The sequence below is a fragment of the Pinus tabuliformis genome, chromosome 9 (assembly GCF_031772625.1).
Source record: "Pinus tabuliformis cultivar Carrire ecotype Pingquan chromosome 9, CPIR1, whole genome shotgun sequence".
NCBI classification, from domain to species: Eukaryota; Viridiplantae; Streptophyta; class Pinopsida; order Pinales; family Pinaceae; genus Pinus; species Pinus tabuliformis.
Genome location: NC_142307.1, coordinates 34,673,935 through 34,694,021, shown reverse-complemented (window position 1 = coordinate 34,694,021; position 20,087 = coordinate 34,673,935). Strand labels below are relative to the sequence as shown.

The 20,087-nt window shown below is 40.7% G+C and overlaps 1 protein-coding gene across 1 annotated transcript; it reads right to left on the bottom strand.

The window, feature by feature from the left end:
• Positions 1-16,359: 16,359 nt before the first annotated feature.
• LOC149147002 (uncharacterized) lies at positions 16,360-18,844 on the bottom strand. The gene is made up of 3 exons (XM_089441683.1): positions 18,720-18,844; positions 17,485-18,655; positions 16,360-17,349 (listed from the first exon to the last, which is right to left on the bottom strand). The coding sequence occupies exons 1-3, from the start codon at positions 18,842-18,844 to the stop codon at positions 16,360-16,362; spliced, it is 2,286 nt and encodes a 761-aa protein (XP_089297809.1).
• Positions 18,845-20,087: the final 1,243 nt, after the last annotated feature.

Here is a 20,087-nt window from a genome sequence, read left to right as displayed (position 1 = left end):
ATTTATAATCCCAATGGAGATCCCATAGAAACCTTTGAGTGGGGATTGGGAACTTTATCTAATAACATAGCAGAAGCGCTCGCTCTCTATCAAGGTCTTATCCAGCTCCAAGGACTTGGTATACGTAACGTGATGGTTTTTGGAGGTTCTGCTATCATTATTAGCCTTATGATCAGCAAGCGTAAAGCCTCTAATATTTTCATCCAACAAACAATAAGCATATGCCAAGCCTTTATGCGCCAAAATTGGGATTCGATTCTTCCATGTTCTCTGCGCCTTCAACAAAGAAGCCGATAAATGTGCCAACCAAGCGTGCAACAGATCCAAAGGGAATATCCTTTGCAACAATGTGGAACGCCATCACCATCTTCCTTGATTTCTCTCATGACTTGTGACAGTCCTCCCAAATCTGACCCCTGCAGAAACTTCAAGGAGTATCACGAAAAGATCCAATGGAATCCCGCCTCAATCAATTCTCTGCCATCAAATTTTCTACCCCTAAATCCTGTTGCCGCCTCCTCTACCCTCTCGATTTCTAGTCGCCCTTGTGACCTCCGTGACTTTTCCCTCCCGCTCTGCGTGATCTCATCCTACCCCTCTTGTGGCTCGCTCTACATAAACCCGCTTTCCCTCCTGCATCTTGGCACTCTGATGCTAAGGCTCTGTCTCCTTGCTTTCTTGTTTAACAGAGAGTCCTTTTTCGCCTCTGTGATATTTTTCTCCTCCAGCTACTCCTCAGCTCCCGCTTTTAGGGCCTCCTGCTGCGCATGTCCCCCATGCTATCATACTTCATCTCCGAAAGGTCGCCTCTACCTCCCTGTTTCACTAATTGTTGTTTGCCTCAATCTTATCTTCGCTCTAGTCGGGGATCTTACTCCTTCTCATTACAACTAGTCTCTGCATTCTATTTCGTTCTTCACCATTCCACTTTTCATTTTTCCGCTCCCTCCTTTGCATTTTAGGAATCAGTGGTTGAGGTCCTAATCTACTGCGCTCAATTTTTGTCTCCTATCCAGTATAAAGTTCTTTGATGCCTCTGTTATCTCCCTATTCCCCAGCTGCTCTTCAGCTCCCTTTATTTGTGTCTTCTGCAGTGACAGTCCTCCTAGCACTCCTCTCTCTCCCATGAAAATTTACCTCTCCCGCTTCCCTGTTCCACTGCTTGTCTACAACCCTGACTCCATCTCTATTTTATCTGCAGGAGTAGTTCCTTCTCATCGTGGTAGGCCCCTGCTCTCCACTCAGCAATAGGACAGTTCTAAGGACTCAAAGATGGCTCGAAGTGAAGATTGTTTACATTGTGCAAACCTCCAGGCAGAGTTGGAGCAGATCAGAGCGCACCAAAGAATCCTGGATGTGAAGATTGACACAAATTCTCAGATGACCAATGAAAAATACGAAGTTAATCTTAATCTTTTCCTCCATAGGGTCTCCTCACTCCAGGAGCAGTTCAATGATCTATCCAATCAATGCACCCACGCTCAAGAGTCAATCGAAGTTCTTAAATACATGCTGGAGAAATGCAATGCCCCTAGCACTAGCTCATCCAGCTTCAAGAACGCCGAAGTGGACAGCAAACTGGATGAGTCAATGGCTCGCCAGATTAGCCACATCAATATAGACTAGGATGTTCTGCAAATTCTGTCTTCTTTTATCTCAGTTTGTCAAAATCTACACTTGCATTTGTTTCCTTCAAGTCAAAAATGACAGTAGCTTAGGAGAATTTTGTAACTCAATCTACCTCTAAGCTCTGCCTATGAGCCTCAACCATGTAATTTAGGAGCTTAGTCTCCCAAATCTTTTTGGAATATAATCAGCAACCAACTTTGTTAAAAAAAACAAAAAACAAAAAAAGAGAGTTTGTTCATAAAATAAATGTTTTAAGCAAGTTCAAGTTTTTCCAAAGAAATCAAGTTTACTTTAGTACTCAAATGTCCTAATTATTCCTTTTAACTCTTGCTTTCTTATAAAAGCGAAAAAACAGAAATGTTATCAAAGATTTTATTTTGAAAAGCCAAAAGTAAATAGTATTTGACCATTATTTTCCTAAAAAGAAATATGTTACAAAATTGGAAGAGGTTATCTCCTAGGATATGTACTTTTTCAAAATTTTCCCATTGACAGGGAAAGAATCATTCTTACCTGATAAGTCTTGTAAAAGAAACATTGATTGTCCAATTTTTTCAATGATCTGAAAAGGGCCAAGCCATAGTCTTTGGAATTTGGTATGTCTACCCTTTTCCTCGTGTGCTTTATCCCATTTTAGAACCAAGTCACCTACTTCAAGATTTTTATGACTGGAAGAAGTTGTATCAAAAGAAGCTTTGACTAATTGTTGATGATGGAAGTGGGTTGCGTTAGCCTTTTCTCTTTCTTCTTCAAGCTTGATAATTTGAAATTGTCTAGCCTGGAGAGAAGAATAAGGGTTTTCATCAATAAATTGCACTAGGGTAATGGATGGGATTGCTACTTTTGTGGTAAGAACAACTTCTTTTCCATAAACTAAAGCAAAAGGAGAAGAACCAATAGAGGCTTTCTAAGTAATGTTGTCTGCCTATAGAGAAAATGTTAATGCTTTGTGCCAATTCTTGTGATTTTGATCAATCATCCTTTTGATAATTCTAATGAGGTTCTTTTTTGTTGATTCTGCTAATCCATTACCTTGTGGATAATAATTGGTTGAATATTTCAAATTGAAACCTCGCTTAAGAGCAAATTCTACCATTGTATTTCCAAAAGAGTAAGATGCATTGTCAAACATTAAAGCTGAGGGTAAGCTAGATCTAGTAATTGTGTACTGATCAATGAAGTCTGTAATATTTTTTGTATTAGCTATCTTTAATGGGACAACTTCTACCCACTTAGTAAAGTAATCAGTAGTTATAAGGATGTACCTATGTTATTTGGAAGAGTTAGGAACAATCTCAACAATTATGTATAATCTCCATTGTTCAAATGGTGTTGGATGTTAACTAGTTGTAAAGTGAATGCTGGCTTTCTTTCTCTTCCAGCGGTGATTTGACAAGTTTTGCACTTCCTTGCATATTCATGTGAATCTTCAAATACCATTGGCCAATAATACCCTGCATGTAGTATTTTGTTAGCATGGTATTTCCTCCAAAATGTCCTCCAGTTGGTCCATCATGTAATTCTTGCATGACCTTTTTGGCTTCATGTTTCTCTAGGCATCTCAGCAATACTGAATCATAATTCTTCCTAAACAATAAATCATTGACTAGTTCATATTGATTTGATTTCAATCTTAAAGCTCACTTTGTTTTATAATTAAGATGCATAGGAACATATCCTTTTTTTGGATAAAATTTCAAATCAACATATTGTGATTGTGTCTCATTGAGGCTTACTCTGATATTTGTACTTCATTACCTTGATATTCTTCTGTTGGTAACTGGGAAGCTCCTTTTAACATCTTGCAAAAACCTTGGCCCATGAAAATTTTAGCTGGCTGGATTTCTAGATCATATTCTTGGAGTGCAGTTACCCAATTAGCTCTTTTCTCCCCTACTTCTATTTGGATCAATAGTTGTCTTACGGTAGGGTAGGGTACAATTACCTTTGTATGGGTTTTAAGAAGAAAAGGTATGAAATGTTTCAAATTTTTAAAAACAACAAATGCTTGTTTCTCTACAGCTTAATAATTTAATTCGGTGCCTTGTAAGTTAGAACTGAAAAAGGAGATAGGTGCCTCAACATTTTCATCATTCAGCTGTGTCAAAACTGTTGCATAGATGTATCAAATGAGAAAGTATATAATACAAAAGGTTTGAGAAAGTTCAGGGTTGTCAATGAGGGAGCATTAATAATATCTTTTTTAATCAACTCGAATGACTCTCTTTCATCCTTATTCCATCTGAACACTACATTTTTTCTTATCATCACTTGAAGAGGTAGAACAATTTGTGAAAAATCTGGGACAAATCTTTTTACAAAATTTATTTGGCCTAGGAATGATTGCATGTTTTTCTTGTTGTGTGGGAGGGGAATTTTTTCAATCTCTTGGACTCTATCAGGATCAATGTAAATTCCTTTCTTGGATACTATAAACCCAAGGAGTTTGCCTTCTGGTAAAGCAAAATAGGATTTTTTGGGATTTAAGGAAATGTCATATTTCTTGCATCTTTCGAAAATGTGTTTCAAGTCAACTAAATGATTGTTCCTATCCTTGGAATAGAATGTGATGTAATCCAAGTAAATAATCACCAATTTATTGATTAGACCTCTGAAATAAATGTCCATAGCACGTTGAAATGTGGCACCCGCATTAATGAGTCTGAAAGGCATCTTCTGATAAGCATATGTTCCCCACTTGGTCCTGAATGTTGTCTTTATCTGCCATCTGGATGGACAAATATTTGATTATATCCTGAGAATCCATCTAGAAAGGACATTAATTCAGAACCTGCAACTAATTGCAATATTTGTTCCATGGTGGGCAAGGGAAAATTATCTTTTTGGCAAGCTTGATTTAGGTTTCTAAAATCAATACAAATCCTGATATCTCTGTTATTTTTCCTTATGGGTACCATATTTGATACCCACTTAGAATGTCTAACAGGGAAGATTATTTTGGCTTTCAGAAGCTTGTTCATTTCCGATTTGATTTGACTTTCAAGGTTTGGTGGATTTTGGAAGATTCTGTTGAACTGGCTTTTCATTTGAAGTCACTGGAATTCAAGTCTGCAGGCTAGCATGGCTTTCTCCCCTTGTGTACTAATCAAAATACATCATGCACCTGCACCATCTTCTTATTTAGAGCTGTCAAAATAGAGAGTCCAAAACAGAGAGTTATTATAAACTTTCTCTACTAAATTTAGACATTTGGAAGGATCCGTTTGTGAAAAAATTTCTATTTGAGAGACTACGATGTTATCTAAAAAGGGAGACCTTTGAGCATTAAAGGATCCTAAAGAGGACTCGGATGAGTAATTTACAATGATATTATTAGTGAAAGCAATAGGTTTGTTGCTTCCCTCGAGGTCGTTGACCGCATATGTCATGAATTTCTCTCGGTCTACCCTGATTTGGTTAGGTTTACCATTGTGTGGCAACCACATGTGAGACCAATCATTTGTGAAATAACCGTGCATCTTTTCAGACCATTCCATACTGAGAATTAAACCATAAAATTCAAGGATATCAGCTACCAGAATATCAATTATTTGGGAAACTTTTGGATTAGAGGAAATCCTAATTGAAACTAATGTTATCTCTCCAAGCACCTCAACTTTTGTCCTATCTAGCTGAACTATGTGCACAACATATTTTTGAGGTGTAATGTTCAATTTGGTACACACAGCCCTTGGCATTATATTTGAGGAGGCTCTTGAATCAACAAGACAGTTGTGAACTTTCCTGTTGAAAATTTCTTACGTGAGTAGAAACGGAGGAACATGAGAAATATACCTATCACCAATCAGAACTAGATCTGAGGGATCTACCTTGTTTGAGGATGAGGGAGGTTTTCCCATATTGTAGGTAGCTTGAGTAACTATAGTAGATGGCAGAGGGGATACTGGAACTGCTTTCAATTCCCTTAATAAAATCTTCTGCTACTGTTTGAGTTTAGTGAGCTCATGCAGCGAGATGTTATCTCTAGTCTTTTTCATGTCTTCCACTATACTGTATTTGACCATGTCTAAAATTACCAATGTTTTTGAGGCATTTGGAGAATCTGTAGGGATAGGATTAGTTTGGATAGTCTCAGATTTATTAGCTATTGTTTTCCCCTTTGCAGGAGTATCAACTTTCTGCTTGTGATTTGTGATAGACATGTCAGGATAGTTTTTACTTATTGTAGTCACTAGCATTGCTTGTGCCTGTTCTTCAGTTGGGAGAATAAAATCCCACATCACGTTTAGTTCAATTTCTTCATCCGTTTCGGCTGCCTCTTCATTTGGCGAATCTTATTCTGCTTCTTGGTCAGATTCAACATTTGAAATGGTGTTTGGGGGTTGTAACGTAGAAGAAGGGTTCCTTTTGAATGATCGAAAAGGTTTCTTAGGAGCAGAGGATTCTGCAACTTGATTTTAATTTCAACCATTTCGTTGGACATTGTCTTTAACACTTTCTAAAGGCCCTCAAGATTGAAAGGGTCTTTTGAAGCCTTCTTCTTAGAGTCATCCTTAAATGTCACTTTTTTGGTCTTCCTTTCATCTGTTTGTGATCTTTTTTCCAAAGCTATGATTCTTCTTTCTACAGACAGGGCTTCTTTCATGTTTTCTACAAGGGTAGCCTTATTGGCTCTATCTAAAAAAATTGCAATATTAGAAGGCAGAGATGATATATATCGTTCTATTTGTACATCTACAACAGTTTTAAAGGCAGCTAGGATTTTGTTTAGCAATTTGTTAAATCTGGAGTTGAAATCTTTGATATTTTCATCTGGATTAGCTTTCAAATTAGAAATATCATTGATCAAGGATGCTATGGTCCTATCATCACAAAATTTTGCAAGAAACACTTCTTGAAAAGTATCCTAGTCTCTAATTGAACCTGTTGGAAGGGAAAAATACAAAGACCCAGCAGATCCTTGGAAAGTATAAGGAAACAGTCTTATTACAACATCTTCATGTGCAAACCCATTGATATTCATTGCTAACATAAAATTATTTAGATGTTCTTCGACCAGGAGAGCATCGTCAAGATTATACTTAGGCAACCATTTTTCTAGGTTTAATAGGAGTGCATTTGGATTTGCAACTAGGACAGCACCAGAATTTGTCCAACGTTGATTGGCCATAGCTTGAGTTGGGGACTAGGAAAATGGAAGGTCGGTCCAGAAGTAGGTATAGATGGCAAAGAACTTATTACTAGATTAGTACTAATTGGAGAAGTGGATGTTTGAGAAGTTGTGGACTGGATAGAAGTGGATGGAGGAGTAAATGGATGGAAAGGTGATGTGATCTTGCTAGTATCTGATTCATATGTTGATGAAGTGAATTTCTTATGTCGTGGAGGAATGGGGAACTCGAAAGGGGTAACCCCAAGTCTCTCACTTTGCAGTCTAGTCAATACACCAGTTTGTTGTAATAAGGAGGTAACACTCTCTTCAGATATTTCGGGTCTCTATGGTTTCTCCGCAGAAATGGATATGTATTATAATTGTTGTATCAAAGAATGAACTTCGGTAGACTCAAGAGTGTAATCTGGGGAAGGTGGTCAACTTACTACTTCAAGGGACGAGGGAGATGTTTCTACTACTTCAGACTTCTGATCAGGAGATTCTAAACGAGTTTGAGAAGGGGTAGAAATGGTGGAGGGGTTTTGACTCTTTTGAATGTTTTTCAAATGATTTTTATCTTCATCTACCATTCATGGTTGAATGCCCTCCTTCTAGCACCAAAATGTTGCGGCCTCAGAATTCTGTTGCCGAAACATGGGGGATAACCACCCAATCCGGACCTTAAGACAGCTCCTTTTCCATTTATGAGTGTTTTTCAATAGAATAATGATAATCTAAGTGACCTATTCTACAATGCAATTTCTCTAACTAACTTATTCTAATATAAACCTGGGTGTTCTTGTGTGATATGTGATCTACAAGGATATCTATTTAGCATGTGATGATAAAGATTGAACACAACTAAATAGAGATGATAACGAAAAAGATAATTCTTTTGACTAAATAGTTAGTCAAAGGAATTTATAAAATATATCGCATATATGATGAGTTATATATGAAAATCACAACCTCGGCTAGGCATCATACAAGAGTGCAATTAATGCTTAACAGAAATAATAAATATCACATATAATCCATGAAAGTAAAGTTTTGACACTAATTAAAGGTAAACATAATCAATCATACACGATAATAGTACCATATGTGTGAAGCCGTGTTCATTTGACAAATGACATAGACCAACTTCTTTCTTCAAATCAAATTGTCTCCCAAGAATACAAAAGTGCATCAACAAAGGAAAGTAGTTTGATATCTAAAAGAAACGATCATGTTCCATCATGTCACCAAAGAATTCACAAACTTACAATAATGCATTCTTTGCAAATGTTTTTGATAAAATTCTGGACCCTTCTCTAAATGCATGAAAAGGGTATAAATGCTACTCTAACTAAATGTGAAAAAATAGATTATACAAAATTTGAGGAGGTTTCAAACAACCTTCCTCCTAACTAGGTAACTAACTCCAAAAATAAAGAGAGGCTAAATAAACAAAGCTAAGAGGATGACTTGGTGTCTGCCATCTTGTCGTTTAAATCGCAAATATCGGTCATCGATTGAATTTGAGGAGGTGGTCCGAAATCCTAAGTTGTCTGGTGAAGATCGCATTGGTGAGAGGTGGCAACATCTTTTGAGTCGTGTGAAGGGAATAGTTGAGAGTCATAATCTGGCTATGTGGCTTAACCAAATACTGCCAATATGACTCCCAGTTGGTCGTGGCTAGTTTCACAATTGCCTCTATCTGAATCCTCGCCTTTTCTTGCCAGTCTTTATACAGAGTAGTTAAATCAGCCATTTCTTTCATATTGCCTTCCTTGATGATATTGGTGTTGAACAGGATGTGGTTCAATACTTTGACAATGTTCTTTGATACTCCAGCTACCCTTGCGACTGCTAGCTTAGCCTGTTTGATTCTAGCATCCCAATCTGTAAACAGAATGTCTTTATGAGTTTCTTCAATCTCGAGTAGATTAGACTTCTTTCCAACTTATGTTTCCTGCCACTCAATGAACTCACAGATTCTAGTGTTTAAATCATTAAACTCCGTTCTCTGGTCAATTGCCTTGTCTGTTAGCTGGTCGCTAGTAGTCATATGGGGAGTAATATGTGACATCTTTTGGTAGAAATACTCTTGTTGTCTCACCAGAAGGGAATTTAATTCGAAGGCCTCTTTGATGAACTCCTCAGTAGTGGGAACGTCCTTGTATCTATCCATGGATCGTTGCATTTCATGGAGTTGCATGTTTTTGGTCGATATATCGGCCTCATGGCTTATTTTTAGGACCGCCATGTCTTGTTGCAATTGCTTTAGTTGCTTCGCCACTTTCCCCTTTGCGCTTTCTTTCTCTGCCTCAAGCTCTTGTTCGAGTTGTGCAATTCTCTCCTCTTTCTCCCTTAGCAGAGTAGAGAAGGAATTTCCTTGAACTGTGATAGTCTAGTTAACTGTGATAGTCTAGTCAAGTTCTTGGTCAGATTGAAAGGAATTTCCTTCCAGACAATGTCCATGGGCTCGTTTCCTGGTGGGAATTCAAGTGCATCTACCCTTCTCCTTTTTCTCTGCCTTTTAAATTCAGCCTTGTCGAGAGGGCTATAGAACACATCAAGTGGAGGTATTTCAGTTAATTTGAGAACAATCTCCGATGTGGGCAGAGCAGGGATAATTTTAGTATGTTGGGATGTTGTTGCTTATTTCTCCATAGGTGTAGATTGTCTGTCTACAAACTTGGGCTCTGTATCTTTATGAACATGCGAAGGAGTTTTTAATTCCTCTGTTTCTTGGGTATTTGAGGCTCTGGAAGTGCCTTGCAATTTCTAATTAAACTGATCCCACTCCTGCTCCAAACTACCGCCTTTGGTCTCTGAACCGATTTCTGTAGCTGGGTTTCTCATCACTTGCTTCTCAGTTAACTTCCTACAGGACTCAGCTATGTTGTCAGCATCTTGGGGCTTCCCTGTGTCTGGTGTCTTCTCAGTGTTTACCTGAGAGTATATTTGAGAGCTAGGGCATCCACTATCAACAGTGATGCTTGGAGTAGACTTATCCTCAGGTTTTAATAGATGTATTGGGATCACTTGGAGCCTATCATCTCTGAATTCCTGAAATCTTTGAAAATATTTAGGTTTTAGATTTGCTTTTGCCCATTCGAACGCTTATTCGAAGGATATGGTTGACTGTAACAAATCCTCAAAATGATTATCATCATGATTGTATGGCTTGAGTTTAACTCCAGTAGTGACATTGTATGCCACTTTGTTTGAATCAAATTGCCTCTTAGGCAGTGTATGAAGCCTGAGGGCTTCCATATGTGTTGATTCCTTAGTGGCATAAACAAAATTGGCTAAAGCAAAAGAACCACGTTTGACAAGGAAAATGGGCCATAATGACTTCTTGTCGTCTTTGAGAACTTTAGTCAGGCCCTTTCCCACACTCTGGTAGGCAATCTCTCTTGCTGATAACTTATCGGAAACATATAAAGGAAGGATGTGTGGATCAGTTGTGCTACCACAAACCCTCATATAGGTGAACCACTCTTCAATAAAATACTTGCCAACAGTAAGCAGGTCTGCTGCAGCTTCTTGGGAGAGCCTAGGGGCTTTCTTATTGAAAATAATTTGATGTAGGGGCAACACAACAGCATGGAATATCTTATAGAAGTGAGGTATGTAATGTGACACCCATATTTGTTTATGACTGAGAGGGATTGGGTAAGGATCTTGTAAGGTCCATTTCCAACCCATGGTTGGAAATGTTGTGCAAAAACAGATAGCATCCATAATGTAGGCACTAAAATAGAAGGGAGGGAGGTTATCTGAAAAGGAGGCTTTCTTTTGTCCATATTCAGTAATGGTGGTGGCTAAGTTGTCAGATATGATGGAATTCCAATTCATGATATGGGAATTAACACAAGCATCAATCAGAGGAATCCATTCTATTGAAAACTTAGTATTATTGGGTAGCCCATACAATCTACATAACATGGTTGTTGCATAGTCGTGGGGGTTTTGCAAAGAGGCTATAACATACATACCTAATTTTTCATACTTGAATTTGTTTTCTAACACCCTCCAACCCTGAATTAGCTTGAAGGGGTCTAGATTCTTCTTTGCGAAGTTAGCCATAAATGTGTTGTCGTAGATATCTTGGGGATCAGGTATGTGGTACATCTTCTTCAGATCCTCTACTCTGAACAGCCTTATAAGACCCATCTTTGAATTCTTGAACTGCCTATCTTCAATGATAATGTTTTCAATCACCCACCTGATCATGCCTATATGGGGTAGGATTTTAGCCCTTGCTCTTATCCTATGAAGGAATGACAGGAAGCATCTCTACATTGAATTTTGAAGGTCGTTTTGAATCAATTGTTGCTCTCGTAACAGTGATTTTAGGACGCTCATCCTCCAACCTATTTCAAATTACTTCCCAATTTGTTGCACCTCCGGCAACATCACAAACTATATCGACAAAGATAGGAGCCATCTCAGTAAACTCAGCTTCAAAAATGGTATGTTTTCTCTGTTTCTGCATCACCTTTCTTAGGGACATGTCTTTTGTCTCTTTCCTAAGATAGACAAGATATATCAGTGCAAACGATATCTAGTAATTAAGATTGAAAGCTTCTATGAAATGACTTTGGATCGTGAGAAAGGTCTGAATGAGATACTTGATTATAACTACCCATAACCAAGAAAATGATTATCCTTCCTCGGGCCGCTAAATATTTAATAACCTATCAACTCATTTGTTTTAGCATTTAAAGTATAATTTTTTCACACATTTTACCGAACTTAATCGCACATCACACTCTTTTTTTTTTTGTAGGCTAAGATGGTGCTCATTCTATTACTTCGATCAAAAAGAACATTACATCAGTTCATAAAACAGTATATGCCCGCCCTCTAGGGGAAACCGGGTCATAATGCCATCTGTAATTCTTGATAGCAGCCCAAAAAAAATATGTCCATAGTCTGATGGAATTTGCTAAATAAACTATGCAATCCTGAAACTTACTAAAACTATTACAAAAGCTACTGCTTTGTATGATATGCATTCTCCTATCTTTGACAAAAACAAAGCTATAACCACAAAAATTTTTGCAAGTTCTAAACATATCTTGAGTTAATCATGGTCTTTCGCAGGTTGCTGCAGCGCCTCTTCCGCTTGCTCCGGCTGGTCCCGTGTTAGCATTTGCTGGATGGTGTTCAGATTCTCCTCCATCCTCATCATGGCTTCATCCTGTTTCAGCATGGCAACTCGCAGAAAACTCAGTTCCAGACGGATGTCCGGGCTTCCTTTAGCCAAATTCACCATTTCCTTCGCCACTTGCAGCAGCGCCTTGGCCAGGATTCCCTTCATCACCCAGTAGAGGTGAAGGGACTGTTTATAAAGGGACATGCGTCCTCTGGTTTGACCCGGGTCATGCAGCAGGAAAGTCCAGTCTTCAACTTCCTCATCAGACTGATCTTGGGTGGCTTCCTCTTCAAGCTTCTGCATTACCTTACGAACCGCCTGGTTGGAAAAGCGAAGGAAAGCCTGTTCGGCTTTGCGCACACGGTCCGTAACAGTCTCTTTCGTCTTCCTATTCCTTCCCGGCCCCCGCCTGGACGTTTCCCCAGCCTCCTTTCCATGTCCCTTTCGACCACGGGCTCTCTTGCTGGCCCTGTCATCGCCTTTGTCATCAACCGTTCCGCGCTTCCTCAACCCATAACTCCAAAACATCATATCCTCAGCGCCCGCAGGGTTCGCGTTCACCTGCTCGGTTCCTTCCTCAACCAGGTGCTCGTGCTGACGTCCACTTTCCTTAGTCACATCCGGGATGATGTCTTCCTCTGATTCGTCCTGAACCTCCCAAACAGAGAAGGAAGGCTCCTCCTGCATGAGGTTCTTGCCCTTTCTATCACTGGTTTCCTCCCCTACGCCCTGGTGCTCCATCGCCTGTCGCTGTCTCTGCCTAGTCTCCATAATTCCCAGGGGATCGTCCCTCTTCAATCCCTGGTCTCCAGGACTGTTCGCTGCTGTTTTATGCCTCTCAATGGAGCCCGCCCCTCTTGCCCGGATAATGACCTCTCGTAAATCCTTCACCATCAACCCGCTTCGATTATAAAGAGTATTGTTTGCCGCGGGGACGCAGGAGATACCGGTTATCGAGTACCGCCGGTCACTCTCCGGTGAACCACTACTCCCTGCCATCTTGTCATTATTCATTCCTTCTGCTGTGAATCCTGATGAGCCGCCTCCATCTCCAGTCATAGTTCGGGCAATAATAACCTCGCGTTGGGTGAACTTATTCCCAACCGTTTCACCTGCCACCGTAGTACTGTCACCCCGATCTAAGTCCTTCGTCCTGCTGTCTGGCATGATGATTTTGACAAAACCCGATTGCATCCTAATCTTACATCTGGCTCTCCACGAATCCCTATTAGTCCGACCCGCTGGACCGCGCATTATCCTCCGTGGCTTGAGCATGATCCATCTTGATGAGGTCTGCCAGCTCCTTCCACTCCTGATTACCTTCAATGGCTCTCCACTGACTATCAATTGAACTACCACGTCCATTGCAGCCCCGATTCGCCAACCAGTCTGCAGCCTGATTCCCTTTTCGCCGCACATGGCTTATGATGCTGTAGTCTATGCGTTTAATCAAGCTGGCTATTTCTTGGACGATGCCTGCGGTCCTCCAGCTTTTGGTTACTTTCTCCCAACCTTGCCCATTGTTGAGTCTCCTCAACATGTCCACAGCCAACTGCGAATCCCCTGTAATTTCTAGGTTGGTATAGCCATTCCTAATGGCAATTCGTAAACCTTGGTGCAGGGCCCAAAACTCAGCCTCATTATTGGTCATTTGTCCCCCCCATTCGGCATAGATCCACCTAACTTGATTATTACTGTCTCTAAAGATCCCTCCAAATCCAGCTTCTCCCGGGTTGCCCTTCGAGGCCCCGTCAAAGTTGAGCTTAATAAATTGATCCCTCGGGTACGAGAATTTCTCTGGACTCTGAGTTCTCATATCATTGCTGGCCGAACATTTGTAGTGAACCATTTCCAGTTTTAAATTAAGTTTATTCAGGATTTCTTGTTCTTCCGGAGTAGTCTTCCAGTCATCACTTTCCCATTTATCAACTAGGATGGTCTCCCTCGTATACTCTACCACCTGCGCCCAAACTACTTCTGGAGATTTAGCCCCATTCTGGAATATCCTCCTATTCCGTTCTTTCCAGACCGTCCAGAGAATGAAAGTAGATATCAGGTTCCAAGCCCTCTGGACAACCCGGCAATGGAAGGTTTCCTTATTCCACTGAAAAATTGTATCCTTAAATTCTCTAATGTTGAACCCTGGTTTGTTGAACAATTGTTTAGTTGATATCCATAGTCTTTCAGTATATGGACATCGAATCAGCAGATGATCTCTATCCTCCTCGTCATTGTTGCACAGATGGCATTGTGAGGGGCCATTGAACCCCTTCTTGCGGATACGATCCCATGTCAAAATTTTATTCTTTGTGGCTAGCCAGACAAAAATAGACACCTTAGGCCACCAATTGGATTCCCATATAGACTTCCATTCCCAATTCCTGACTCCTCCATTTTGTGACCCCATTAGAAAATAGGCCTCTTTGGTAGAGAAAGTCCCCTTCATTGAACTCCCCCACCGAAGGATATCTTGCCCATGGCGAACTCTGAGTTTCCTTGATCCCATTTCTTTCCGGTAAGCGTCTTGGATATCAGAATTAAGACCCTGATCCCATTTTGTCGGTTCCTCCCAGACCCTCCAACCTTCCGGCATATCATTTTCTTTCCAATAATCCTTTACTTTCGGTCTGTTCCCTGCAGTTTTATCACGGACTTGGAGAAGGATTTGAATGCTGTTCAGCCTTTCTCGTTGTTGCCAGCTATCTTCCCAGAAGTTTTCCTCTGACCCTCCTCTGATTTCCCAGAAAGTGTGCTTGTCTATCAGATCTCTGTTTTGAGAGGCTAATTCCCAAATAGTGGAGCCTCGGGGAATTTCTTGTAGTCTTAAGATGTCAACCGGTGAGTTGGGCATTCTGTATTTAGTCCTCCAAATAGTTTTCCATAGATCACTTCCTCCACTAAGCCATCTCCACCATAGCTTGGCTCCCAGGACCTTGTTTAGAATTTCCGGGTCCCTTAATCCCAACCCTCCTTGTTCTTTTCTTTCAGTGAGTTGATTCCATGAGACCAGAGCCCATTTTTTCTTTTGATCAGCTCCACTCCATATGAATTTTCGGATAATTTCTCTGATTTTTGCACAAACCCCAGCAGGGGCAGCCATAATCGATAAAGGATAGATAGGGATAGCCTGAAGAACCGACTTAGCAAGAATAACTCTTCCAGCAATATTCAGAACTCTGAACGTCCAATTGGCAATCTTGTTATTAAGCTTGTCCAACACTCCCTGCCAGTTTTTCAACTTTTTAGAAGTGAAGTCAAGAATATTGCCCAGGTATTTAGTGGGTAATTCCCCCCTTTTGAATCCAAGAATTCTGATTAGATGGGATCTGACCTGTTCTATTGTGTTGAAGATGAAGATGCAGGATTTATCTTTGTTGATTTCTAATCCCGAGGCAGCTGAAAATAGATCAAGGATCCTCCTTAAATTTTGGACTTCTCTTACCGTTGGTTCCCCGAACAGCATAATGTCATCAACAAATTGTTGATGGGTCAGGGGCAAGTTGTTTCCCCAAATTTGCAATCCTTTAATTCTATTTGCTGTTCTTTCTTGTTTGATGAATCTCCCTAGTCCTTCAGCAGCTAGGATAAATAAAAAAGGGGACAGCGGATCACCTTGACGAATCCCTCTGGAGGCGTTGAAAGTTTTTGAAGGACTTCCATTAACCAGGATAGAGAAATGAGGAGTGGATATCAGATTGTGAATCCAAGCAATCCATCTTTGGTGAAAACCAAATCTTTCCAGGACTGTAGCAAGGTATTTCCAATTTAGTCTATCATAAGCTTTGGATAAATCTAATTTTATCATCATACCTTTTTGCTTTTTAGCTTTCAAGGAGTGGATCACCTCCTGAGTTACAACAAGACCATCAAGGATCTGCCTGCCTTCAACGAAACCCGTTTGTTCAGCCGAGATTAAGTTGTCTAAGAGAGGTTTTAATCGTTTAGCAATCAAGGACGTGATTATTTTGTAAATGACATTGCAAAGAGCTATAGGTCTAAAGCCATTAGCCTCCTCCAGGTTGTCTCCCTTAGGAATAAGAGCATAAAAGGTAGAGTTAAGAGATGGCCATACCTTTTGATTTATTCTTGATTCCTCAACAAGCTCCAGAATTTCTTGTCCCAAGAAGTGCCAACCAGCCTGGTAAAAGTCCACAGTGAAGCTGTCCGATCCAGGGGCTGTCCCTTTCTTCATTGCCTTCACAACTTCTTCCAGCTCCTCTAAGGTCACGGCCCTCATGAGCGCTTTATTTTGGTCCTCTGTGACCAGTCTAGGGATAGCAGAGCATATCTCTTGTATGGCTCTCGTCCTGTCACCAGGAGGTTCGGTTAAAATTTCCTTATGGTGATCTATCAACACTTGTTCAATTTCATTCTGTTCAACCACTCTTTCCCCATTTCTGTCCTTGATTGATAGTATTTTGTTTCCCTGCCTGTGCTTGACCATGGCCTGATGAAAGAATTTAGTGTTTCATTCTCCCTCCCTCAGCCATTTTATCCTAGATTTTTGGCGCCAGAGGATCTCCTCTTGCTTCCTCCTCTCTTCCAATCTGCCAAGGATTACCCCTTCCTTGAGAGTGCTTTCCTCCGTTCTTCCTTCTAGAATTATCTTCTGTTGGAGATCAGTCATTTCCCCTTCCAGCTTCTGTTTATCCTCCAAAATGTTGCCAAATTCCTCTTTGTTCCATTTCTTGATTTTCCCTTTCAGCTCTCTCAATTTTAACTGGAACGTTTGCATTCTGCATCTGCCCTGACTATTACTTTGTTTCCACCATTTCTCGATTCTCTTGATGAACTCTGGGTCCCTTAGCCAGAAAGCTTCAAATCGGAAAGGCCTTTTCCCCTGGATCTTTTTGATGTCAATCTCTAATCGAATCGGCCAGTGGTCAGATCCCAGAGCTGGAATGATCTTGGCCTCCACAAAAACATCTTTATTCATTATGGCTTCAGACACTAAAAATCTATCTAACCTGGAGGCAATTTGGTTTTTGCCTCCCCTTCTATTGTTCCAAGTGTATATCCCGTTAATGGTTTGGATATCCACTAGCCGGAGCTCTTCTATCATCTCATTAAATCTGTCCATATAATGATCCCTCCTCCTAATCCCTCCTTTTTTCTCTTCCAAGGATCTGATCAGATTGAAATCTCCACCAATAATCCAAGCAGCTTCAGGATACAGATTGCGGATCGCTTTAACACCGTTGATGAACTGTTCCTTATTCCCAGGGGTCGGGGGGCCATAAACTCCTGAAATAACCACCTGATGTTTGGTTCCCACAACCCTTCCCAGCCCAGAAAGGATTCCACTCATACTCACCCAGTTATCTATAGAAATGTCATTTGGGTTCCACAGGATTGCGAGTCCTCCTGCAAAGCCCGTTGCATCTTGCCCCATCACCTGGTATGGTAATCTACTTTTTTCTATGATTTCTTCAAGTTGGTGAATCAAAATCTTTGTTTCCTGTAAGATCAGAATACTAGGTTTTTCTTTTTGCAACTTATCCTTCATATACCTTTGCTTACCTCTACTATTCAAACCCCTAATATTCCAACTGACAACTATCATTTAAAACTTTTTATATGAGGGGAAGAATACCTCCGACAGAGGTATCACCTTACCTGAGTTTATCAATATCTCTCCCACCGTCTGGATCGTTTCACTCATTGGTTTCCGACCTCTCTTTCTGCTGTTTTTGCCCGAGATGCCTGTTCCTTTATCTTCAGTCCCTTGCTCACTCTCTAACATTGCTGGTGCATCCGGGGGTTCTCCTTTTTTCGCTTTGTATTTCTGGAATACTTCCTTATATAGCTGCCTTTGGTCTTCAGGTATGAATCTGCTGTCTAAATACTTCCACTCCTGGATCAGCCTTCTCATGATTTTCTCTTCTTCTGCTTCAGTTTCAGGCTGGTTTTCCACTTCCATCTGAGCCACTAAATCTGCTTCTGTTGCCTCTTCCTCTGTTTTTCCTTTGTTGACTTTGCTAATAGTTGTTCCTTTCCCTTTCTCCTCTCCTGAGATTTCCATTGGGCTATTTTCTGGATCCTCATCGTCTTCCAGATTTACTTCATACTCTTCATCTTCGCTCTGCAATACTTGATATTTGTTCTGATTTTTTGCTTGACTGGGTTGCTTTTGGGATTGAGTCTTTGGTCCTTCTTTATTCGGTCTTCTTTTCCTGGCTACCTGTTGAAATCCTCTCTCTGGATCCTCCGCTCTCTCGGTGGTTCTCTGTTGATTCGCCTGACTTTTCCTGCTCTCTTCCTCTTTATTAAGGGGACATTGCCGATATAAATGGCCATACTCGTGACATATTCGGCATCGGAAAGGGATATGTTCGTAATCAATTGGCTGTTTCCAGACTTCGTCATGGTACTCAACCTCAACATTTTCTGGGAGGGGATCAGCCAGGTTTATGTAAACGCAGATTCTCGCATAGGCATTATACTTACCTCTTTTCGTAGCCTCTGCAATTTTGACAAAGCTGCCAATCGAGTTGCCTATTCCTTCCAAGATCCCCGGCTCCCAGAACTCATCAGGAAGCCCAAATAACCTGACCCAGACTGGTGCATCAAGCATTTTCTCCTTTTCAGGATTATATCTCTCCTCCCAAAACTTCATGAATAGCCCCGCATTGTTCAAGAAATAGGGACCCTCTTCGAAGATTCTGTTCTTGTCTTCCAAATTCGAAAATATTGCTGTGAAGAAACCTTGAGCACCAAGTTTAAGATCTATCTGCCCCTTAGGTCTCCAGCGCTGATCAATCCATCTGTAGAGCATGATCCTTCATATAGCAGTTGTATTCCTCCAATTTATTATGGGGAACAACATACCTAGGCTGTTTCTGAGCCCTCGGTAAGCATTTTCCTCTCATTCGTTTCTGCCATAAGTTGCCCATTACTGGGATTTGATTTTCCCGTTCCATATGCTGCTCTCCTCCCGTACTTGTTTCTCCCATGACCACGTTTTTTAAGGAGGGGATCTCTCCCCCCCCCCCTTGGCTCTCCCATTTCGTTCAGGGCGATATCACAAGGTTAGGTTCTCCCTCACTGGTTTTTTCTTGAAACCTAACCCAACCCGTGCCAGCAAACTGAGAGACTCTGCCCTGGCAGGTCTGCGCGCTCAGCCTACGGTCTAAACCAGACCGTGACCCTGTCACTCTTGTCTGCTAGCGCGAACCCTAGCGCTCATCCCGCAGCTCTCCTCTCCCCTGTTTCGCCCTCATCATTTTCTGACAATATTCAATCGCACATCACACTCTTAAAAGGGATATAGTATAGCGTTATTGGATGTATTAAGCGAAATGCGGTTGTGAAGATCACAATATCGCATTTTGCAAATCGCTTGTGGTTTTTCTAACGGCTTGGTCAAGTTTCTCACGAACTATGTGAAGTGTGAAATGCGATTACGAAATGACAAGGTGATGTTATCGCAACGGGAGACCTAATCACATACCGCACTTTTATAAAGGTTTTTTAACATGGTCATGTGGAAAAGTGTGATTTGCGATCTATGATATGGATTTCATCCTTATTTAGTTTTGCAGGTTTCACTAGGAATTTTCTTAAAGTTAGGGTTTTATTATCCTAAGCCTAAAAATTTAAAAGGGTCCCCATTTAAAATTCTAAGCCTAGCTATTGTTTGTTATAAATCGGGGGGTTGTTTCGTAGTACAACAAGCATATTCTTATGTCTATATATATATATATATATATATATATATACATCTATAATTAAGGGATTGGATCCCAATCTTCGACCTTGTCTCTAATCCAGGTGCCTGCAGGAAGGAGGACTACTTTGTTGGCTTCCGCATCCGCTTCCTTATTATTCTATAGAAGAATGTGGAAAAGATTCACTTGAAGAAAGGAACCAAGTAGCTTCCTTATTCTGGCAACGACTCTTGCTAGCCGAAAGTCCCTCGGGGATGTGTTATCCACAAGAATTTGAATCAAGGATTGGGACTCACCAAGAATATTGGCTTTCTCAATACCAAGAACCTGTAAATTCTTAAGGCCTTGCAATAAATCCATGGCCTCAGCTTGCATTTTTGTACTGTGGCCCAGGCCCCAGGCATACCTGTTCTCTATGTAGCGATTCGCATTCCTGATGACACCCCCAGCCCTAGCAATTCCTGGATTGCCTTTGGCAGCCCCATCAAAAAACAAGGAAGAGTTGTCACAATTATTGAGCCAAATGCAG